At 42.7% G+C, this 25659-nt stretch overlaps 1 protein-coding gene across 1 annotated transcript in view; it reads right to left on the minus strand.

Annotated features, from left to right (window-relative positions):
- The window catches only part of OGDHL (oxoglutarate dehydrogenase L), a 302089-nt gene that overhangs the window by 111929 nt on the left and 164501 nt on the right, over positions 1–25659 (minus strand). Inside the window, exons 11-14 of the mRNA XM_082267472.1 lie at positions 24270–24449; positions 16712–16864; positions 10021–10123; positions 9794–9922 (exon numbers count right to left, since the gene is read on the minus strand). Coding sequence (XP_082123598.1) covers positions 9794–9922; positions 10021–10123; positions 16712–16864; positions 24270–24449 — 565 coding nt within the window. The remainder of the gene's footprint in view (positions 1–9793; positions 9923–10020; positions 10124–16711; positions 16865–24269; positions 24450–25659) is intronic.

The raw sequence follows: 25659 nt of genomic DNA on the forward strand, positions 1-25659 counted from the left end.
ACAGCGCCTTTTATTCTCGATTTAAGTGACATTCCAAAGCAGTGCTAACAATTGAGGAGTAGGAAAAACCAAGGCCAAACAGTAAAAGATAAAAAAAAAGGCCAACGGAAGCTCAACAGAAACACAAAAGCCCAACCAGAAAACACAGCCCCCCCCAGGAAGAAATAGAAACCTCAAACAGCCGACTGAAATACATTGCAACTAAAACACGCATCCAAAGATGCCAAGTTGGGAATCCCACCTTCAAAAGTAATCTATAGTAGACAGGTACACCCATACTACATCCAAGGCATGCAGAGTGAACTCTTTAGAATGTGCAGGCTAGCGAAAAAGGAAAGAAGGACAATGTCTGTGTTTAAATGACAAAGGACAATCCAAAACCCAGAAAAAAGGAGAAAAAAAGTCTATGAAAACAGAGGTCCCAGCAGGGAACTAGGTCACTACTGCTGAACACTAGGCAGAAATAAAATTGTCTATGCAGAGAGGGGGTTTATACCAGCCAGGACTGCCCATAGGTGGTGCCAAGTTTCTTTTTCTGCCTAGTGGCCTTCTCCTGTAGGTGATGCTTTATAACCCTATGCTCGAGAATAGAAGTCGCAGTGTCTGTCAATGAACGTAAGAGAAATTACATTTTTGTTGCAGCGAAAGCCCAAAATCTGACTTGCATCTAAGTGCAGACTTCTTGAAAAATCAGTAAACCAATCACACAAGCTGGAAGTCACATTTCTGGGGAAATTTGTGCACAGAACGCCTCCGGGTTGCCACATTTTACAGAAAATTACAGCGCAGAAGAAAAGAAAGGTGATTTTTATTAATGCTATATTTCAATATGGCATGTGTCAAAACTGTATTTCTCTATTTTTTTTATTTGCTATTTTTTCCCATTAAAAGTGGAGCTGCTATTTAACGGTCTTTACCACTGATCCTGTGTCCAATAATGAACAAAAAAGAAACTGAGGAATGTGATCACTAAGGGGTTAATGTCCCAAATACATACTGGGAGAAAATGTCACAATTTAAAGTATAGCTATAAATACAATGACTAATACTAAATAATGGCTGCTACTGCTGTATATTTCTATTATATTCTTTAACCTCAAAAAACAGTAACTAAGCAAACAAGATATAGATGCATTCTATTAATCTTGGAGGCAAGGCAAATATATCTGTAGGGTTCCTGAGAAAACTGTAAAAGTATTACCAGAGGGCAAACAGTCACTGGTGCAGATATTTTAATAGAAACAATAAATCATCATATTTACATTTTTGAAATGACTGCAATGAATAGAAAATTAGTCAATAATTATAATGATACATTTGTGCCAGTCTTTGGAGAAATAATAAAAAAAAAAAAAATATATATATATATATATATATATATATATATATATATACACACACACAAATATACACACTAGACAATACAATATAATATGTAAGTGACAACTACACATATAAAAAATAAAAAAAAAAATTGAATCAAAAAATATCAATATTCCTAAAGAAATTACGTCATAAATGATTTGTGTGCAATAAACAAAAAGATCCACATCAAATAAAGGTTTTAGTCTAAACATTGCTACAATCAAACCCCAACGTGCATACTGGCATGCTGTGTCATCCACCCACATTGCTCAATGTTTGAATTACATTTCATCACCACTAAAAGGCCACAGCTGTTAAAAGGTTCATAAACCTCCAATATTTATAATTAATAGTATGTAATTCCATTAAAAAAACATGAAAGGTGATCTTCAGCCTATTACTGAATGAGCCTGAGGACATTTTAACCAAACATGAACATATTAATACTTCCAAAATAGTGGAGCATGAGTTGAACTGTCAAGGTAAAAAAAAAAGTATATACATTATCTCACAAAAGTGAGTACACCCCTCACATTTTTGTAAATATTGTATTATATCTTTTCATGTGACAACACTGAAGAAATTACGATTTGCTACAATGTAAAGTAGTGAGTGTACAGTTTGTATAACAGTGTAAATTTGCTGTCCCCTCAAAGTAACTCAACACAGCCATTAATGTCTAAACCGCTGGCAACAAAAGTGAGTACACCCCTAAGTGAAAATGTCCAAATTGGGCCCAATTAGCCCTATTCCCTCCCTGGTGTCATGTGACTCGTTAGTGTTACAAGGTCTCAGGTGTGAATGAGGAGCAGGTGTGTTAAATTTTGTGTTATCGCTCCCACTCTCATACTGGTCACAGGAAGTTCAACATGGCACCTCATGGCAAAGAACTATCTGAGGATCTGAAAAAAAAATAATTGTTGCTCTACATAAAGATGGCCTAGGCTATAAGAAGATTGCCAAGACCCTAAATCTGAGCTGCAGCACTGTGGCCAAGACCATACAGCGGTTTAACAGGAGAGGTTCCACTCAAAACAGGCCTCGCCATGGTCCACCAAAGAAATTGAGTGCCCATGCTCAGCGTCATATCCAGAGGTTGTCTTTGGGAAATAGACATATGAGTACTGCCAGCATTGCTGTAGAGGTTGAAGGGGTGGGGGGGGGGGGGTCAGCCTGTCAGTGCTCAGACCATACACTGCATCAAATTGGTCTGCATGGCTGTCATCCCAGAAGGAAGCCTCTTCTAAAGACGATGCACAAGAAAGCCGCAAACAGTTTGCTGAAGACAAGCAGACTAAGAACATAGATTACTGGAACCATGTCCTGTGGTCTGATGAGACCAAGATAAACTTACTTGGTTCAGATGGTGTCAAGCGTGTGTGGCAGCAACCAGGTGAGGAGTACAAAGACAAGTGTGCCTTGCCTACAGTCAAACAAGGTGGTGGGAGTGTCATGGTCTTGGGCTGCATGAGTGCTGCCGGCACTGAAGAGCTACAGTTCATTAAGGGAACAATGAATGCCAACATGTACTGTGACATACTGAAGCAGAGCATGATCCCCTCCCTTCCGAGACTGAGCCGCAGGGCAGTATTCCAACATGATAACGACCCCAAACACACCTCCAAGACGACCACTGCCTTGCTAACAAAGCTGAGGGTAAAGGTGATGGACTGGCCAAGCATGTCTCCAGACCTAAACTCTATGTTTGGGGCATCCTCAAACGGAAGGTGGAGGAGCGCAAAGTCTCAAACATCCACCAGCTCTGTGATGTCATCATGGAGGAGTGCAAGAGGACTCCAGTGGCAACCTGTAAAGCTCTGGAGAACTCCATGCCCAGGGTTAAGGCAGTGCTGGAAAATAATGGTGGCCACACAAAATATTGACACCAATTTAGACATCTGCAGGGTGTACTCACTTTTGTTGCCAGCGGTTTAGACATTATTGGCTGTGTGTTGAGTTATTTTGAGGGGACAGCAAATTTACACTGTTATACAAGCTGTACACTCACTACTTTATATTTATATTGTAGCAAGGTGTAATTTCTTCAGCGTTGTCACATTAAAAGATATAATAAAATATTTACAAAAATGTGAGGGGTGTACGTCGCTGGACGGAAACTAACCACTTTGCCGCAGTAGAGCTCCAGTGAGCGGTCAGCAAGTGGTTAAAGGCAGGAAAAAGAACAAAAAAAAAAAAAAAAAAAGAACATCACTTGTGTGTTCAAGACCAGAGCATTTTGGCAGAAAAAAAAACACGTGATGTGCCAAAATGAAGGTAAACTCATCTAAATGTGTGTTAATGCTAGGTGCTTTTAGCACTTGAGTGTTTTTCATTTCAATAGAAAGAAAAAAATTAATATGCCGGCATTGAAATGAACACCCAAGCGCATGACATGCCTAAACACGTTTGAAAAATGCAGCTTAGGAGCGTTTTTGCACCTGCTTTTCTCCTACTAGGAGAAAAGCATTTAGAACAGCCCCAGTGGTGCATGAAGCCTAACACTCACAGTGACACTAAAATTAAACCTTTCTTTATCATACATCACAGGACATAGAGCCATATTTATTATGGGTTATATGCCACCTATAGGTAAATGTACACTGGCAACCAATCAGATAGGAAGTCCCCCCATATAACCCCCTCCTACACAGGAAGTTTTTTCAGTTTTTTCACCAGTGTCTTAAAGGTGATGGTCACAGTGGAGATGCTCTCCACATTTTTTTTTGTTTTTTCAAAGAAGAAAGAAGTTTATGCTGCAAACCCCGATCAAAGTCCTCTGAATCTAAGGGGATTAACAATCAGATCCATCCAAAAAAGTCAAAGACTAAGCCTCGGGAAAGAAGATACAAGCTTTTGCCTGTAATGTTGTCCTTTTTAGGCACTGGACCCTGGGATCCGGACCCTTGGTAAAACCAAATCGCAAAGGCGCTCCGGCAGTAACCTGGTAGCCCCAGCATGGCCAAGGAGGTTTTGGTATGCACAAATTCAAAAATTGGCAGTGGCAAGACCTTGGATTCTTCCACTATGGCATTCTTCCACCTGCTCTCTCAAGGTCCAATATTCCACCCTGCTTTACAGTCTCTAAATTTGACAGCTTGGCTATTGAAGCATTGATTTTGAAAGAGCTGGGTATATCTGGCCCTGCAGTTTCTACCCTGATAAATGCTAGAAAACCAGTCTCTAAAGGCATTTATTGCAGAGTTTGGAAATCTTACATTACCTGGTGTGAGGCCAGAAAATGGAATCCCCGCAAATATATCATCGGGAGAATTCTAGTCTTCTTGCAAGTAGGGGTAGATATGAAATTAGCCTTAGGCAATATTAAGGGTCAAATTTCAGCCTTGTCGTTTTTTCCAGAGACCGATCGCTTCACATTCCTTGGTTCCAACTTTCATTCAAGGGGTGTGCTTTCACCAGTGGAGCCACCATTGTGTCCTTGGGATCTAAATTTGGTACTGGGAGTTTTACAGAAACAGCCTCTTCCCCCTGAGGAAGACACGAGGTCCCTGGTGTCATCATGCATAGGGGAGGGGCAAAGACGGACGGAGCGCTTCACTGATCGTGAGACTGTCGGGCTGTACTAGCAGAGGAGAAGCTATACAGCCATCGCGTCTCCCGCTTTACCATTACGGCTTGATTCATTATATGGATAACTATATGCTGCTTGTAAAAAGTGCATGGATGCACTGAAATATGTGAGTTTAAATTCATCTTTCTTTTATTTAAATAAACATTTAAAGAGGTATAAGCACTATTGGAGGTTTCTTTTTTACATACACCCGCTGATACTTCCTGCTGAAGTGTCATGGCTTGGATGGATTGTTTTTCCTGATTCCCGGTATATGGGCCAATTTAAATCATATTTTGAGCCACGGACCACTGGATTAATAGAACCTGGAAGGGTCAGCCCTGAGAAGGAGCCCCTATATATGTGCCTGATATAATCGTATATAAGGTGAGCGCCCACTCACAAGGGGGTGCACAGTTGTTTTAGGATCTGTGACACTCTGGTCACTCACTACCTTGGGGAGCACCTACCATCCTTAGGTGGTTCTGACCACTATAAAGAAGATCCTTATTATTATTCGCACTGATTCACAAGGATTTGGATTTTTCTATTTATGGACTATTTTATAGTTTTTTGAATAAATATATGTTGGACACTATTGTGAACCTTTATCACTGTGATTTGCCAATTAGAAATAAGTTTTATATTGCACATTTTTTGCACTACGCACCTGTATGAGGACTCACTTAGTTTTATTGAGAGATTAGTGGGTTTTATTATTATACTAAAATATTCACCGGTCACTTTATATATTTTATATTGGTCAATATTTATATTATCATATTTTAACACCGATGAGGATTATTAGGAATTCATCCATTTGAACATATATATATGTATCGGTTTATTTATTGAAGGAATCTATATTATCTATGTATATATTATATATTTAGCCTTATTTAAAAGATTTTTATTCTGCGCAACACAATTTTATATATTTTAGCCTTTTGAACCCAGTTGGCATATACCTTTGGTTCTTTTGACCAGAAAGTTGGTCTTTTTGGTTGCAATAACTTCAGCCAGAAGAGTATTAGAATTAGCAGCTCTTTCTTGTAAAGAGCCAGTCTTGATTTTACATCAAGATAGGGTGATTCTACGTCCATATCAAGGTTTTTTGACCAAGGTGGTGTCCGCTATTCATTTGAATAAGGACATTATACTGCCTTCCTTCTTTTCAAATCCTTAAACAGCAGAGGAAAAGTTATTACATTCTCTTGATGTAGTACGTGCACTCAAGATTTACTTAAAAAGGTCAGCTCAGGTTCGAAAGACCGACCTTTTGTTCGTGCTGTGGGAAGAGCCCAGGAAAGGGCAGGCAGCATCTAAGTCTACAATTTCTCAATGGATTCGCTAAGTTATTATCCAGGCGTATGGTCTAAAAGGGAAGGTTCCACCTTTTCTGGTAAAGGCACACTCTACCAGAAGAGTAGGTGCCTCTTGGGCAATTCGCCATCAAGCTTCTATGGCTCAGATTTGCAAGGTCGCAACTTGGTCGTTGGTGCATATATTCACTAGATTCTATCAAGTGGATGTTGGGACCCAGGAGTAGTCTGCATTTTGCCACAGTGTTCTGCAGGCAGCTATGTAGATCTTTTGCAGCCTGATGGCAGTATTTTATGGTGTCCCCCTCCCCTCAAGTGCATTGCTTTGGGATGTCCCACATGGTAATGAATATGGCTCTGTTTCCCATGATGTACGATAAAGAAATATGGATTTTTCCTACAGCTTACCTGTAAAATCCATTTCTTGGAGTACATCACGGGACACAGAGGTCCCTCCCCTCTTTTATGGGATGTTTATTGCTTGCTACAAAACTGAGGTACTTCCTGTGTAGGAGGGGTTATATGGGGGGACTTCCTGTCTGATTGGTTGCCAGTGTCCATTCACCAATAGGTGGCAATTAACCCATTTGGTAATGAATTTGGCTCTGTGTCCGCTGATGTACGCCAAGAAATGGATTTTACAGGTAAGCTGTAGAAAAAATCCATATTTTTCTTCTTACCTAAAACACACCGACACTAACACTGCCACTAACTGACTCACTGAGACTTACAATGGCACCTACACTAGATCAAGCCCTGAACTAGTTAAAGTGGTTGCAAACCCTTACCTATACCCAGTAAAGTGACTGGCCTCAGGTGATACACAAAGGTGAAATAAATCCTCCTTCCTAAACTGTACCTGTTTAATTGCAGCCAATTGTTCTGTACATCTTTGTAAAACTCAGAGATGAAAAGGATTTTTTACAGGCTCGCAAAGCAGGGGGTTACACCACACTGTACAAGAGCTCTAAAAGCTGATGGAAGGGAAGTGAAGGGAGGGAACACCCCCTGCTCCCCCCACCCACCCGCCACACACACAGGAACAGAGTTGAGGCTCTCAATCACAGGCTGTGTGCTGGAGCTCCTTCCATCACATTTTTTATTCCTCTTTGTGTCAGGAAAACTTATTAGAAGTGATTCATGCTGATAGCAGAGGAACTGGACAACAGAGAGAAGAAATGCTTGGAGAGAGTAAACACTATTGAAATATGTGCTTTTTCAGATTTCATGCTTGAACTTTACAACCAAATAAATCTTTATTTTCCTTTTTTTAAATGGACCAATTTTTGCTTTTTTTTTTTTTTTTTGGCAGACATGTCCTCTAGCGAGGAGGAATAAATAGCATCCTCTCCTCCACCCTAGAGAGAAAGTATGTTGCCTTTCCTCTTCACAGAAAAAAAAACAACACAGGGATGGGCTACAGAGTAAATGGTCACTGTGATAGCCAATAACTGTGATAGGCTATAACAGCGACCATGTGATCAGGATCCAGTTCCCCAGGGTCCCAATCGTTAGTAGAGAAACAAAGCTTTTGTAGGCAGCCCTGTGTCTGTTTTGTTTTTAACCACTCGTGGTTAAATAAGTGGCTACGTCGCCAGACATTCCCCTCTCTCGGCGGCACGCGCACGCCGCCGGAGGCTCGCACCCGCTGTATTCAGTCACAGCGAGAGTCGGGCCAGGGGAGGAGCGGCGGCGATAGCCGCTGCTCTTCCCCGATTGTCGGGGAATCGATTGTGGAGGTCCGCCTGCTTGTGTAAACACAAGCGGCGGATCTCCTAAGTGACAGGCAGGGTCAGATTGCAGGGTTCAGCTTAGCTGAACCTGCGATCTGTCCTTGTGTCACATAGTCCCCTCCCCCCACACACGTCAGTAAGCATCAGGCATACATTAACCCCTTGATCACCAATAAAAATTAACCCCTTCCCTGCCAGTGTCATTTTTACAGTAACAGTGCATATGTATAGCACTGATTACTGTAGTAATGTCACTGGTACCCCCAAAAGTGTCAAAAATGTCAGTCAAGGGTCGGATCTGTCCGCCGCAATGTCGCAGTCCCACAAATAAAATCACAGATCGCCGCCATTACTCGTAAAAAAAAACCACCAAAAATGACAGAAATCTTTCTCTTAGTTAGTAAACGCAATAACTTTTGCGCAAACCAATCAAAATACCCTTATTGCGATTTTTTTTACCAAACATATGTAGCAGAAAACAAATTGGCCAAAAATGTAAAAAAAATTTGATTTTTACATTTTTTGGGGGGGGGGGGGGGGGGAATTTCATATAAAAAAATGTGAAAAATATTGTTATTTTTTCAAAATTTACGCTCTTTTTTTGTTTATAGCGCAAAAAAGTAAAAATCGCACAGGTGATCAAATACCACCAAAAGAAAGCTCTGTTTGTGGGAAAAAAAGGACGTAAATTTTGTTTGGGTACGGCGTCGCACGACCGCGCAATTGTTAAATTTGCACAGTGCCGAATCGCAAAAAGTGGCCCAGACGCAAGACAGCAAACTCCTCCGGTGGTAAAGTGGTCAATAGAGTAGATGAAGGGATAAAACCCTTAAGATTTTATTGCTGCATGGGTCCCTAGTGGTGGGAATTTCTGTAAGAGAAGATGTAAAGGAAAATGAAAGTCTGATAGAAGTTACAACTCCTCCCCTCTCTCAAAGTGTTTTTATTTTAATGTATCCCCAATGCATAATTCCCACCTATCGGTTTTTGTAGGGTAGTCCTGTTACCTACACACTGGCATTCCATGCAACATCCCTGCAACCTGCTTTTTGTACTTCTCATCATGTTGCCTAATTGGCATTGGGACCTAGAGTAGAACTGCCTCTTCTGCAATAAAATACACCTACCTGCCTGCTTTGTCTTTTGTAGACTGTACACTAAGCTGTGCATGTTCAGTTTAGTTAACATTCCAGCACAGTGCCCATGTGCCAGGATGACTGCACTCCTGCGGATGTGAGAGAGTGATGTTATCCCATGCTGGCAAATTAGGATGGGCGAAGACTGACAACTGGAAGAAGCCAGGGAGAAGATGCTGAAACCAGCAAGGGACCTCGCATGCGTTGGATCATTGATTTAAAGGTAAGTATCACTGAGTTTAGTTCCACTTTAATAACAGGAAGTGAAGAAGGAGAACCGCTCTCTGTTCAATTATTTTCCACCAGAAAAAAAGTTCAGTGTTCCCTGCTAGCCCCATTTATCCCTCTTCTGCTCCATCTGGTAACTGCTTGAATTTGCAAAAAAAAAAAAAAAAAAAGCTATGTACGCTGCCATTGCTGATCTCTCATTTAGAATATGCTAGCTGCCAAGCTAAAATGCTGAAACAATATCCTTCATGTTTTCTGAATTGCCAAGCAAGAATAAGTATGCTGATCAGAAGTTCTGTTTTTACCAGCTGCATATTAGTTTTGTGTCTGTGATTCAAAGCACTTCGTGGCCAACTACCATCTCAAACATATACTGTACATACACACAAAATAATATAGAGAAATTAAAGGTTAACAAAAAAAATGATTACATCAACTTGCCTCCATGGATTTTAAAGTTCTCCACTGGGACAGAGCTGGCAACATTTCCAATATGAGAAAGCATATCCTCGGGGATACCAGTTGGGGGGCAGGTCATGCTTTTTGGTTCCCCCTCTATAGTAAAAAAACCTGAAAAAAAAAACAAAAACAAAAAAAACAAAGGTTACTGCTGTAACATTAATGAACAGTCAGCTTTCCAGAACCACCAAAAATATTTTTTAGCTTACCTGGCCAAGGAGAGTCCAACCAATGCTTTATGTTAAGGATTTTCTTGTCCTTGGACTGTGCATATGACTCCTCACAGATCTTGTCATACTTGGCAATTTCCTCCTGCATTAAGAGAATAAGCACATTTAAAAAAACTAAAATAGAAGATATATATATATATTTTTCCTAACAAATTCATTCAAGACTTTGTTGCAAAAATGAATACACCCCAATGAAAGTCTAAAGGCCCGTACACACGATACGAAAATTGGAAGGAAAATTTCGTCCGACGAATGATATGCCGATTTTCGGATTGTTAGTATAGTGCTTTCGACAGCTGATTACGGATTTTCGGACGACAAAAACTGGATGTGCAGGCTATAAAATTTTTATCGTATGTCAACACAACGTACGATTTACATAGTTACATAGTTTGTGAGGTTGAAAAAAGACATCAGTCCATCCAGTTCAACCTATGATGTGTGTGTGTGTTTGCTGCTAACCATACATTGTATACCCCTGTATGTTGTGGTCTTTAAGGTGTCCATCTAATAGTTTTTTGAAACTATCAATGCTCCCTGCTGATACAACTGCTTGTGGAAGAGAATTCCACATCCTTACTGCTCTGACAGTGAAGAACCCCTTACATATTTTAAGGTTAAACCGTTTCTCCTCTAGTTTTAGTGAGTGGCCACGTGTCTTATTTTATTCCCTTTCTCTAAAAAGTGTGTTCCTTATGCTAGGTTCATCACCAGTACAGTATTTGCACATTGATATCATATCCCCCCTCAATCGTCTCTTCTCCAGAGAGAATAAGTTTAGTGCTTGTAGTCTTTCCTCATAGCCGATGCCCTCCATTCCCCTAATTATTTTTGTTGCCCTTCTCTGGACTTTCTCCAGTTCCAGCACATCCTTCCTGAGGACCGGTGCCCAAAACTTACATATAGTTACATAGTTAGTGAGGTTGAAAAAAGACATCAGTCCATCCAGTTCAACCTATGATGTGTGTGTGTGTTTGCTGTTAACCCTACATTGTATACCCCTCTATGTTGTGGTCTTTAAGGTGCCCATCTAATCATTTTTTGAAACTATCAATGCTCCCTGCTGATACGACTGTGAAGTCCCAGAGGCGGGTATGCGATGTACAGAGGCTCGTGTTGACTAACCAGCCACACGCCCCTTTGTTTACACGGACGGATCTTCCACCACCAACGCCGCTTCCATTCCACAACGGATGCTGTGCTTCGGCGTTATCGGGTTGCTACGCAACCACTGATAGGTGGAGCCGCCTGTGGTATTCACAGCTGCGCACTGCGTCCATCGACGCACATGCGCAGTTATACATCGGACCCCGTGACGTCAGTACGGCGCGCGTCGCCCTCTACTGACGACGGGGTTGGCGACACACATTTAAGCAGCGGCAGTGCACTGTTATGGCACAGACGATGGAGGCTGGACACGTAGACTAGGAGAGGTAATGGCGTTCACCACGCTGTACTTGTATCGCTTTGGGACCCAGCACATGGAGTCTTTGGGTGACCATGTTGGTTCGAGCCTTCTGCTACTGAGGAACATTGGCCGGGTTTGTGTCAAGCACCTCTTTTATATCTTATATCAACTATACATATACCTCCACAGATATCCAGGGGATCACTTGGAGACCCGAACTCAACGGGACAATTCCCTTATGGATATCCTATCGCTCCCTATGTTCACAATTCCTCCATATCCATCGTCTGACCAGTGTGCTACCTGCTAGCCTTTATCTTGGTAGGTATTGAGACATTTATATACTGCTATTACTTTCAACAACCACAATAAAGTTCTTTTTTAACCCATGACAATAACATATGGCTAATGATAGCTATTTAATGGGTGGATAAATGTCTATCTTAAGCATTTTATCTGGTTTATGTATGAAATACGTACTAGTATCCACTGGCACTTATTGCATTGATTCACTAGTATGGAATATACTCTCTACCATTTTAGGCAAAGCTGCCTTCTACATGTGATCGTCCATGCCCGCCTGGGGGACGTTAGTTGGCACCCAGCACGTGTACCTTGGATGTTTGTGTTACATCAGTCTCATCACCTGGGAATATCGCATGCGCTCCGGCCTGCATGTCCGTGTAAATAAACTTTCCTGTTATGTATGTAAGTAATCGTGGTAACTATGATCGAATATATGACGTGCAAGTGTCAGAAGGTGGAGGGGCCACGGGCCAACACTCCATTCTTGACACATACCGATATTCGCAACAACTCAATCATATGATATTAAAGTACGTACTATATAACTATGATGCTAATGTTATTTTTTTCCTGTTACCTCTCTAGTTGGTCACTGTTAATTCCTTATACCCCTGAGGAAGCGGTTCACACCGCGAAACATGTCGGGTAGTGGAAGTCGGATACACTAGAGGTTTGCATATCGGCTAGGGTGGCCCAGGCCGGCAGCAACCTCTTGGGGAGTCCACCCACTCAAATAAGGCTGTGACTACATGTTGATTCTGTGATGTTCGCCATCATGGCACAATTTTATATTATATTTTATTTTTTGTCTGTCATCATGTCTGTTTGATATATGATCATGTATCCCACTGTTGGGATTATTTGTACACAATAAAGCTATATTTTTAAGAAAATAATAGATCACACAATCTCCTGTGTCATATTGGTTATGTTAAAACGGTACCTTTAAAATCCCAACCTATGCCCCAACATTCGATACTTCCGTGTACTCAATTAGGGATGTGGTACCTCATGATACAACTCACTATTCTAATGAGCTAATTTTGCTATCAATGCTCCCTGCTGATACGACTGTTTGCGGAAGAGAATTCCACATCCTTACTGCTCTTACAGTGAAGAGCCCCCTCCTTATTTTAAGGTTAAACCGCCTTTCCTCTAGTTTTAGTGAGTGGCCACATGTCTTATTGTATTTCCTTTCTCTGAATAGGTTTTTCCATATGCTAGGGTTGCCAGTACAATATTTGTACATTGATATCATATCTCCCCTCAATCGTCTCTTCTCCAGAGAGAATAAGTTCAGTGCTTGTAGTCTTTCCTCATAGCTGATATCCTCCATTCCCCTAATTATTTTTGTTGCCCTTCTCTCTCTTTCTCCAGTTCCAGCACATCCTTCCTGAGGACCGGTGCCCAGAACTGGACAGCATACTCCAGATGTGGCCGGACCAGAGTCTTGTAGAGCGGGAGAATAATCTCTTTATTTCTGGAGTGAATCCCCTTTTTTATACATCCCAGTATTCTGTTGGCTTTGTTTGCAGCGGCTTGGCATTGCATGCCACTGCCAAGCCTGTTGTCTACCAGTACCCCCAGGTCCTTTTCCATCCTAGACTCACCCAGAGGTTCCCCCCCTAGTGAGTAGCTTGCTTTCTGGTTTCTGGCACCCAGGTGCATTACTTTACATTTTTCAACATTAAACCTCATCTGCCATGTAGTTGCCCACCCCATAATTTTGTTCAGGTCCGCTTGTAAGGTTTCCACTTCCTGCCCAGAAGATATTTGCATGCTTAGTTTAGTATCATCCGCAAATACTGAGATTGTACTAGATATCCCCTCCTCTAGATCATTTATGAATAAATTAAACAGGATTGGTCCCAGGACAGAACCTTGGGGGACCCCACTTTCCCCACCCGCCTAATCCGAGTACTCCCCATTTATCACCACCCTCTGTACTCTCCCCTGAAGCCAGTTCTCTATCCAGGTACTCACCCTATGGTCCATTCCATACCTACGTACCTTAGTTTGTACTTCTAGTAGAAAGCGCAGTTTTGGGAAATTTAATCTTTTGAAATTCAGTGTCCTTATATTACCCTTGTGTTTCCTATTACTATAATTAATACTGAAACAAATTGACCTATGGTCACTGTTTCCTAAGTTGCCCCGTATTTCTATATCCGTGAGCAGGTCTGTATTGTTGGTAATCAGTAGGTCAAGTACCGCATTGTTTCTTGTCGGTGCATTCACCATCTGACCCATGAAATTGTCCTGCAATACATTTAGGAACTGCCGAGCCTTGGCTGAATGAGCGGTTTCTTCTGCCCAGTCTATATCTGGATTTTCATTTAATTAGTACAGTTTTTGTCCGAAAAAAATCGTAAGAGCAAGACTAGGCATGCTCAGAAACGAAAGAACACATAGAAAACAATTCAACACATGACATCACTTCTGAAGTTGAATTCTGTCGAACGGGAATTTTTGTATGAAAGTAACCTCTTCACTTTCCACATGAGACTAGCATGCAATAAAAAACGGACGACCGATCGTTCGATAATCTGATTGTGTGTACGAGGCTTTAGGTGCACAGCTAAATTTAAGCCAACAAAATCCTAATGAAAAATAATTCAACTACAGGTGAGTCTAATCATTCATTAAACAGGTGTCCAGCAGACAGTTGATTATAAAAGGGCGGTTTTTAACAAAGACAAACTGTTCCCATTTCATGCTGTCAGCAATGGCGCCACATGGAAGAGAAATGTCACAAGGCCTGAAAACGAAAATAATTTCTTTACACAAGAAAGGTGAAGGCTACAAGAAGATCAGCAAAGCTTTACTTATTAATCAGAAATATTGTACGGTAGTAAAAGTGATACACAGATGGAACAGCAATAATCTCACAGAGATGTCCAGGCTATCCACGGAAGTTAACACCCTGACAGGAGCATCTTCTGATGAGAAAGGTAGAAGTAAATTGCCATGCAAGTTCACTGCAGTTAGCTAAAGAAGTAGAAAGCCAAACCGGTGTGATTGCTTCCCTTGACACAATATGGCATACACTGCAGAGGAATGGCATGCATGGGTATCATCCACAAAGGAAGCCTCACCTAAAGCCTATGTACAAAAAGGTCCACCTAGATTTTGCCAGGGCCCATGCTGAAAAAGAAGACAACTACTGGGACTCTTTACTCTGGATTGATGAGACCAAAATAAATGTTTTTGGGAACTGATGGCTTTAAAACTGTATGGCATTGCAAAGGTGAGGAGAACAAAAAAAAAATGCATGGAGCCTACAGTAAAACATGGTGGTGGCAGTGGCCTTCTGTGGGGCTGCATGAGTGCTGCTGGTGTCGGGGGCTGCATTCCATTGATGGTATCATGAATTCACAGATGTATTGCTCTATATTCAAACAGAAGATGCTATCACCACTCCAAACCCTTGGTGTCATGCACTTTTCCAACATGACAATGATCCAAAACACACACTGTTGCATTTCTGAAGAAGAACAGGGTGAAAGTGATTTAGTGGCCAGGTCTCCTGATTTGAACCCAATGGAACACCTATGGGGAATTCTAAAGAGACAAGTTGAGCATCACTCTCCATCCAGCATCCAGGCTGTTCTTAAAGAATGGAGAAGGATAGATGTTGCAATATGTCGCCAACTTGCTCATTCCATGCATAGAAGACTTGGTGATGTCCTTACAAATTATGGAAGTCATTCAAAATACTATATATAGTAGTTTTTGTTGTGGGTGTATTCATTTTTACATCAACTAATTTGAGTAAATCTGAAGTATTTGTAATCTAAGTTAACCTTACTTTGATGTAATGAGCTAAACAAATGTTCTATAAAACTATGTTTTGTCAACATTTTGGAAATTCTTCTTGTGTTCATTGAGATATTGATTAAAATCTTGCTTCTCAAAAGGGGTGTACTCAATTATTCAGAACACTATATATATATATATATATATACATATACACACACACACACACACACACACACACACACACACACACACACACAGTTGTGCTCATAAGTTTACATATCCTGGCAGAGTTTATGATTTCTTGGCCATTTTTCCAAGAATATGAATGATAACACAAAAACGTTTCTTTCACTCATGGTTAGGGTTTGGCTGAAGCCATTTATTATTATCAATCAACTGTGTTTAATCTTTTTAAAACATAATGACAACAAAAACAACCCTGATCAAAAGTTTACATACCTCAGTACTTAATACCGTGTATTGCCCCCTTTACCATCAATGACAACTTGAAGTCTTTTGTAGTATTTGTAAATGAGGCATTTTATCTTCAAGTTCAAATGTTCTAAAGTCAAAAGTTTTTTTTTTTACCTTAATGCATTCTACGTGTTAAGGTAAAAAAAAAAAAAAAAAAAACAACAAAAAAAAAAAATTGGTCCCGCTGTTGTCAGTTAAAGCCTGTGAGGAGGGAGTCGGGGCATGGCAAAGCCACACTGTGTGTGTCTATGGATACATACAGTTTTAGGGGCAAGCCCACACGTGTGCCCTATACCGTGCGGATTTCTACGGGGGCACATGATGGAGAGAAGGAGCAGAGAGTGCCCTGAAAGGGGACTCTAGAAGAAGAGGTAACAGATCTCTCTGTGCAATACCATTGCACAGAGCAGGTATTTCCTCTCTTTTTTTTTTTATTATTTAAAGAAATTGACTTTATAGCCACTTTATCAATGCCATTTTTTTATATTTTTGGAGTGTAAAAGGAAAAAGCTGACATATGTAAACAATTAACCTTAAGTCCAAAAGACTGTTTCATACCTCTAGGTTAACAATCATATTGAAAGGGGCACACGGATATAAGAAAGAAAAGGCCACACAGCAAAAAAACAAACATCATTGGCAGTATTCTGGAAATACATTTTTCTTTACTGTCTTTTTTACACATTAATACAGTAATGTTGATAGTGTATTGTCGCAGTGTACCTCAAACTCTTGCAGGGAAACAATGCCCTCCGAGATCAGCTTGTCCGCGTACTTCTTCAACACTGGGACCTGCTTATGGATCTGTTTATACATCAAGGGCTGGGTGAACATGGGTTCGTCAATTTCATTATGTCCACTGCGACGGTAGCAGACCTATAAAAATATGAAGAACTTTATTATAACGAAAACACTGTATCAACTTGTGCAGCTAGATAACATTATGTACTTTTAATTAACTGTGATTTATTAATTCCAAGCCCTCTGCATAATAAACATATACAAGCACCAAGTGCCTAACAGAGTTGTTATAAAATATGTGTAAAGAGTCCTAGGAGTAAATACAGTATAGACATCACACTATACCATGCAATTGGCTCGGCCTTTTGTCATGACCTTAGCCATAACAAATCCATTCTAAGATGCTGGATTTCCTAAATTCTCTACTGTTAAATGAAGACATAAAAAATAAAAACATCAGTGGCAAATTAGACAGTAATCTCAGAGAGGAGATCCAATCAACGAAGTCTTCAAGAAAAAATAGGATACTCAAGGTGACATCAGGAAGTGCAAAATCCGGTGCAGATGTGCATGGTAATCAATTCGCTTCTAACTTCAGCTTGTTCAATTAAAGTAAAACTAAAGGCAAAACTTTTTCTTTAGTTTAAGATAGAGTGGAAAGGGGTTAGAATACCTGTCAGATTTTATTGCCCTCTGGGTCCCCATTAGGGAGATGCTCCCTCTCTATTTGTCCTGTTTACTATTTTTACCGAAAAAGACAGTAAAATCGGATTTTTGTAAGATCTTACCGTAAAATCCTTTTCTCTTAAGCTCATTGACAGACGTAGTCTTCTTGATTCTCAAGAGCTGGGTTATGTTGTCTCCGCAGGAGTAGGACTAGGCAGAAAGACAAAACGTTCTGGCTCCACCTTAGGGGCAGTCCCTGAGGGTATATCCTCCCTCTCTCTGCTACAGGGAATCAGTTCTGTTCTAAAGCAGTAACAGAGAATTTAACCCAACCCAACTCAATGGTAGAGGGGCGGGTACTACGTCTGTCAATGAGCTTAAGAGAAAAGGATTTTACGGTAAGATCTTACAAAAATCCGATTTTCTCTATCGCTCATTGACAGACGTAGTCTTCTTGATTCTCAAGAGCTGGGACATCCAGAAGCAGTGCCACAAATGAGGGGTGGGATTGACAAAAATCAAAATCCAATCTAGAAGGCCCAACCGGTGCCAAACTAGAAGTTTTAAAGGCTCATTATAAACAAAGAATGAGACTCAAAAGAAAAATTTTCAACGGAAAAAAACCCTTGAGGCAGACCACTGGTCTCCTCAAATGGCGGCCTGCAAAACCTTGCGGCCAAACACGGCATCAGATGATGCCATTACATCAACTTTATAATGTTTTGTAAAGGTATGCACCGACGACCAGGTAGCCGCCTTGCACACCTGGACCACTGACGCCTGATGGCGAAAGGCCCATGACGCACTAAGCGCCCGAGTGGAGTGCGCCTTAACAGGGAACGGGGGCTCCCGACCCTTAATAGAATAAGCCTGTACCACCGTCTGTCTGATACATTTGGAAATGGTCGCGGCAGATGCAGGCAACCCCTTTTTGGTTCCATCCGGGATCACAAAAAGTGAATCCGTCTTGCGAAACGAATCTGTCGTTTTTAAGTATACCCTGATCGCCCGGACCGCATCCAAGGAGTGTAAAGCAAACTCCCGAGGATGACTGGGCTTAGGACACAGGGAAGGTAATACAATTTCTTCATTCAGATGAAATTCTGAAACCACTTTAGGCAGGAAGGATGGATTCGGACGAAGAACCACCTTATCTCTATGAACCACCAGATATGGGGAACGACAAGATAATGCGGCCAGTTCTGACACCCTGCGTGCAGAAGTAATAGCCACCAAGAAGGCCACCTTCTGGGACAACGTAGGTAGAGGAATCTCCCTAATATCTTCAAAGGGAGGTTTCTGAAGAACCGACAATACTAAATTAAGATCCCAGGGTGGTAATGGCGCGCGCACTGGCGGAGCCAGATGTCGCACCCCCTGGATGAAATTCCGCACCAAGGAATGAGTAGCCAAAGGCTTCTGAAAGAAGATAGCTAATGCTGAGACCTGACCCTTGATAGTACTCAAGGCCAGTTTCTGCTCAACCCCTTGTTGCAGAAAGGCTAATATTCGACTAACCGAATAAGACCGTGGACGGAACCGAAGAGGTTCACACCATGCAATGTAGGACTTCCATGTACGATGATAAATCTTTCTGGAAGTCGCTTTCCTTGCTTCAACTAGAGTAGGAATAACTGAAGCTGACAAACCTTTGTCCTTCAGCACCTGGGTCTCAATAGCCAGGCCGTTAAAGCCAGCGATCGTAAAGCAGGATGGAAGATCGGTCCCTGAGACAGTAGGTCCTCCCTGAGAGGAAGTCTCCACGGGACGTCCGCCACCAGTCTGACCACGTCGGCGTACCAAGCTCGACGAGGCCAGTCCGGAGCTACCAGAATTACTGGAATTCCTTCCTCCTCTATCCTGCGAAGAAGTCTTGGCAGTAACCCGAGAGGAGGGAAGGCATACATTAGCTGGTATTGCCCCCACGGGCGATCAGTGCGTCTGCGGTCTCTGCTAGAGGATCGCGGGAGCGAGCCACGAATCTCTGTACTTTCCTGTTGAATCGTGATGCCAACAGATCCACATCCGGGGTGCCCCACCGTAGGCACAACTGGTGGAAAACTTCTGGATGGAGGGACCATTCCCCCTGATCCAGAGTCTGACGGCTGAGATAATCTGCCTGCCAATTCTCCACCCCCGGAATGAACACCGCAGAGATAGCTGGAACAAATCGTTCCGCCCAGTGAAGAATGCAAGCCACTTCTTTGGCCGCTCGGACACTCTTGGTGCCCCCCTGGTGATTGACATAAGCCACGGCCGTGGCATTGTCCGACTGGATCCGAACCGGGCTGCCCTGGAGCTGCTCGGTCCAGTGAATCAGACAAAGTCTGATCGCTCTCAGTTCCAATACATTTATCGGCCACCTGGATTCTTCCAGGGACCAAAGTCCCTGGACAGATAACTGACCGAGAATTCCTCCCCATCCGGATAGACTGGCATCCGTGGTCACTATCGTCCAATATATTGGCAGAAATGACTTTCCCTGGCTGAGCATCGGAGACCGAAGCCACCAGACCAGAGACTCTCTGGTCTGTTTGCTCAATCGGATCTGATTGTCCAGGGATTCCGGATTCCGATTCCATCTGAGAAGAATCTCTTGCTGAAGAATTCGGGTATGGGACTGGGCAAATGGGACTGCTTCGAAGGAAGCCACCATCAACCCCAGAACCCTCATGCAAGTTCGAAGAGAAGACCAGCTGTTGGATAGTAACAACTGGACTGCTAATTGAATCTTCCGGAGTTTCCCTACCGGAAGAAAAACTCTTGTCCTGACTGTGTCTAGAATTAGACCCAGATATTCGAGCCTCTGGGTGGGAACCAGAAATGACTTTTGCTGGTTCACCAGCCACCCGAATTCCTGTAAAGAAATTATAGTAATTTCTATGTTTTGTAGCAAGGTCTGAGGAGACTCTGCATGAAGCAGAAGATCGTCTAGGTAACCAAGAATCGATATGCCTCTTTGGCGCAGTAGTGCCAACATTGGGGCCAACACCTTCGTGAAGACCCGAGGAGCCGTGGCGAGACCGAAAGGTAACGCCACAAACTGATAGTGGTTCTCTTCTACGGAAAAACGTAGAAACCGCTGATGTCCTGCGAAAATGGGAATGTGAAGATATGCGTCCTTGATGTCTATGGACACTAGGACATCCCCTGGATGCAGGAAGGCTGCTACTGTGCGAATGGACTCCATTCTGAATTTTCTTATGTTGACAAAAGAATTGAGTGCCCTTAAGTCCAGAATTGGACGCACTTTGCCCTCTTTCCTGGGTATTGTAAATAGGTTTGAATAAAACCCCTGAAAACGTTCTGTCCAAGGAACGTGGACTACCACTCCTTGTTGTAGTAAATCCATGACTGCTCTCCGCAGATCTTCTAAACGATCCGGGGATAGTCGAATATTGGAAGGGAAGAATCGCGCCGGTGGGAGAGATCGAAACTCGATCTTGTACCCTGACCTTATGACTTCGCAAACCCACTTGTCCGGGATTCTGGAAAGCCATGGATCCGGGAACCGGCGAAGACGTCCCCCCACCCCAGTTATGGGTGGGGGCGCACCTTCAGGCTTTGGACGATTTATCTTCAGGTCTGGAGGGGGCGGGCTTTTGCTTGCCCGACCAACGACCCCTGAAGCCTCCTGAAGGAGCTTTGGAGGACTTCATTTTTTCACCCGCGGGACGAAAAAACCTTTTGTGAGCAGAAAAAGAAGGCCCTCGTTTTTGACGAGTTCCTTTACCTTTAACATTTTGCGGTAAAAAGGTGCTCTTTCCACCCGTGAGATCCTTAATGATCTCATCTAAGTTGGCTCCAAAAAGACGCTCTCCTAAAAAGGGGATATTAGCCAATGCTTTTTTGGAACCTTGGTCGGCTAACCAACCTTTTAGCCACAGTGTACGCCTGAGAACCACCTCTGAGACTGATGCTCGCGCCAATAATGGAGTGGCGTCTAACGCCGCATCACACACAAACTGTAACCTCTGTATCATTTGTTCCAACAAATCTGATACCGCCTGAGGGACCTCTTCTAAGTCCCGGCGTAACCACTTGGTCCATTCAGTTACAGCCTGCGAAACCAGACCAATAGCAATTATTGGTCTGAAAGCTGATCCAATCAAGGTAAACATGGTGCGAGACATAGCTTCTATCTTGCGATCCACTGGATCTTTAAAAGACGGAGCGTCTTCTAGAGGAATAACCATGGTTTTATTCAATCTAGCAATTGGTGAATCCACCACAGGTGGTTCTGTCCATTTCTTAATGAGGGTTTCCTCAAACGGATAACGCCTGTTAATGCGTTTAGAAATAGCAGAAGTGCGTTTTGGCAGACGCCATTCTTCTTCGATTGGATTGCCAAAACATTTGGGCAATGGAAAAACCTTCGCCACTTTGATGCGTTTTTTAGTCCCAAAAGGGATTTCAGTTTCAGCTATTTCCGACGGAATACCCTGTAATCTTAAGGTTTCTTGAACAGATACAATGAGTGCGTTTACCAACGCTTCCTCTTTGGCTATGGCTGATGCCGAAACATCCTCCTCACTGTCTGAAGAGACAGTACACGAGACACCAATCCCAGATGAAGTACCTGCAACTGCAGAAATAGGCTCAGAGTCTGAATCCGAGGTTTCAGATAATAAGGGGTTAGGCGGGGGTCGCTTTCTTGCGCCCTGTCCCTGACAAGCCACTTCCACCCGGGACACAAAAGTTTCCATAATAGCTGACAATGATTCAATCATCAGTGGGGTGCTGGAGGATCCTGCAGACCCCTCGAGGGGATCCGGAGGAGATACATGAGTGGGAGGGTCCATGTTAATTCAGGACACCTTTGCCAGAAAAAACAACAAAAAAAAAAAAACTTTTTTTTTTTTTTTTATGTGTCTCCCCCTAGCGCAATAGCGCCCCTCAGAGTACCTGCTTCTCGATCCCCACAGAGAGAGAGAGGGACCCCCAAGGCTCACCAACCGATGCAGTGAAGTTTCCAACCAACTGCAGTCAGCGTCTGTCTTTTACAGACTGGAAGGAGCTGTTGCTTTTTCCCGGGTAGAAGGACGTGGCTCCGCCCCCTGTGTACGCCTTCCGGCGTTCCCAGCTCTCCACGAGGTAGCTGGGCTCATGAAACATGGCCGCCCCCATACAAGAGACAATAGACTCCAAAAACATGGCGGCCGGCGTGACCTGAGGACATACATACACCTGGTCTACGGCAAAATGGCGGCGGACCGCCGAAATCGTTTTTCCCAGCACATCCACCTGCATCTCTGCTAAGTGGCGATTTATTGATCTACAGGAGATACACTACAAATAAGGTAGGATTATACCTCCTATGTCTGCTGTAATGCTACAGTCTGCTGGGTAGAGTGTTAGCTCTCAAACCAAGTCCACTTCCCACCAAACACATACTGTATTTACAAGGGGGACTTTTAGTGTCAGATATATACTGACCATGTATGGAGGGGCCCATAATTCATACTGCCTCATAACGAGGAAAGAAAAAAGGGAACGTTTACTCACCATACCGAACCGACAGGCACCCTCTCTTCACAATACCCTCTCCACCGGGGTGGGGGGTTGTGGACCACTCCGGACGCCTCGACTCTCTGGTTCCTGGCGTCCAAGCGAGACTTTTAACTCGCAAGGTCAGTCCCTCCACTGGGACTCCGTCGCGGCCGACCCAGCGCGGAGCTCTGGTCTGCACGCGCTCGTAGGCAGAAACCGGGGTGACCACTGGATCTCAACACCCAGCCCGTCGCCCGGCCCCGCATACTTACTTGAATGTGTCGCGGCCGACTAAGCGCAATGCAATGGTCTGCGCGCGCTCGTAGGCCGGCTGGGGTGACCACTAGTGTCGCCCAGTCCGGCGTATTTGCTTGAAGATCTCACAGGAAAAAAACACTGGAGAAAAACTGCCTAAAAAAAAATCTTTTTTTTTTTTTTTTTTTTTAAAGAAAAAATCTTGCCAGGACCAAAAAGATCCCAGCAAGCAACTTAGGTCCTTACTCCTGACTAGACAGAAAAAAACTGATTCCCTGTAGCAGAGAGAGGGAGGATATACCCTCAGGGACTGCCCCTAAGGTGGAGTCAGAACGTTTTGTCTTTCTGCCTAGTCCTACTCCTGCGGAGTCAACATAACCCAGCTCTTGAAAATCAAGAAGACTACGTCTGTCAATGAGCGATAGAGAAAAGAGAATCCCAAATTTTGGGTTGTCCCCAAAAAAGTAATAGGGGTGAGATCGTCCAATGGGGACACTAGTTCTGGTGGCACGGGGGTCCCCAAGGAATTCCTTTAATTTGCAAGGATTTCCTCTCACTTCCTGTTTGGCTGTGGGACAGAAAGTGAAGAGAAATCTCTGCAGTGGGACACAGATAGCGAAAAAAAATCTGACAGGGGTTATAACCCTCGTTTACTCTATCCAAAATTAAAAAAAAGTTTTGCAGATAGCTCTACTTTAAGCTTTCAGAAAAAAGCCTGGAAGCTGATTGGTTTCTATGCAGAGCTGCACCAAATTTTGCATTCTCCGACTTTAGTTTTTTTCAACAGTTATAAAATTAAAGTGGAAGGAGGGATATATAGTATCTATGTAGCTGGTTGTAAAAAAAAAAAAAAAAAAAAAATAAGACTTTTACTTTGCCACTAAAATGCAGCAGCTGGTATCAAACTAGTAATTATAAGGAAAACCAATAAAAACAATGGGGTTGATTTCCTAAAACTAGAGAATGTAAAATCTAGTGCAGCTGTGCATGTTAGCCAATCAGCTTCTAACTTCAGCTTGTTCCTTTAAGTTTTGACAATAAAACCAGATTTTGTACTCTCTAGTTTTAGTAAATCAACCCCAATAATACTTCTTATGGCACTTTGGGAACTGAAACCAAATACACATACCAGGTCTATCACAACATCCTTATGAAAGGTGTTTCTCCATTCTGCGGCCACACTGCACACATACATTACTGCTTCTGGATCATCTGCATTTACATGGAATATGGGGGCATTAACCACACGAGCCACGTCTGTGGGGTATGGGGAAGAGCGAGCCATGCGAGGGTCTGTAGTAAATCCAATCTGTAAAAAAATAAAACACCAATATATCTAGTCACAATCCAAAACATATAATTAACCACTTAAAGCCCCGGAGGATTTGGCTGCTCAAAGACCAGGCCCTATTTTGCGATTCGGCACTACATGACTTTAACAGACAATTGCGAGGTCGTGCAGCGCTGTACCCAAATGAAATTGACATCCTTTTTTTCCCACAAACAGAGCTTTCTTTTGGTGGTATTTGATCACCTGTACGATTTTTACTTTTTGCGCTATAAACAAAAAAACAGCAACAATTTTGAAAAAATAACAATATTTTTCAAATTTTTTTATATGAAATTCCCCCCAAAAAAATGTAAAAATCAAAATTTTTTAACATTTTAGGCAAATTTTTTTTCTGCCACATATGATTGGTAAAAAAAAAAATCGCAATAAGCTTATTTTGATTGGTTTGCGCAAAAGTTATTGAGTCTACTAACTACGGCAAAGATTTATGTCATTTTTATTGTTTTTTTTTTGTTACTAGTAATGGCAGCGATCTGCGATTTTTTTTGTGGGACTGCGACATTGCTGCGGACAGATTGGACCCTTGACTGACATTTTGACACTTTTGGAGGTCCCAGTGACATTACTACAGTAATCAGTGCTATAAATATGCACTGTTACTGTAAAAATGACACTGGCAGGGAAGGGGTTAACTTTATTGGTAAACCATGGGTTAAATGTATCCCTAGGGGCGTGATTCTAACTGTCTAAATGTAACCACAGAGACATACGATCCTACATAGCAGGATCGTATGATCTCTGCAGTTACACCAGGGAGAATGACAGGCGGATTTGTTTACATCAGCCGCCTGCCTTTCTCCCTCTCCAGCGGGAGATTGCGAGTGACCAGCAGACATCGGAGTCACCGGTCACTCGCGCGGGGATGTTAGTGAACGAGCGGGGGCGGGAGCGCGCCTCCGGCGGCGGGGGTTTGCCCCCTAGAGGCTCGTAGGCGAGCGACGTAGCCCTACGTCGGTTTGCCTGTAGGGGGCTGACTGCCGCAATAAATAGTCGTGCGGCGGTCGGCAAGCTGTTAAAGTGGCTTTAAACCTCAGTCATGGAATCCGAGCAAAGCACATATATCTGTATTGTTTATTTATCTCTCTCCAAAGCTCTAAAGCCTAGTACACACTAGTTTTTTTTTTTTTTTTTTTCGTGCAACCCAGCAGGGCTGAACAAAAAAAAAGTA

The sequence above is a fragment of the Pelophylax lessonae genome (genome assembly GCF_965119305.1).
Source record: "Pelophylax lessonae genome assembly, chromosome: 9".
In the NCBI taxonomy this organism is placed as follows: Eukaryota; Metazoa; Chordata; class Amphibia; order Anura; family Ranidae; genus Pelophylax; species Pelophylax lessonae.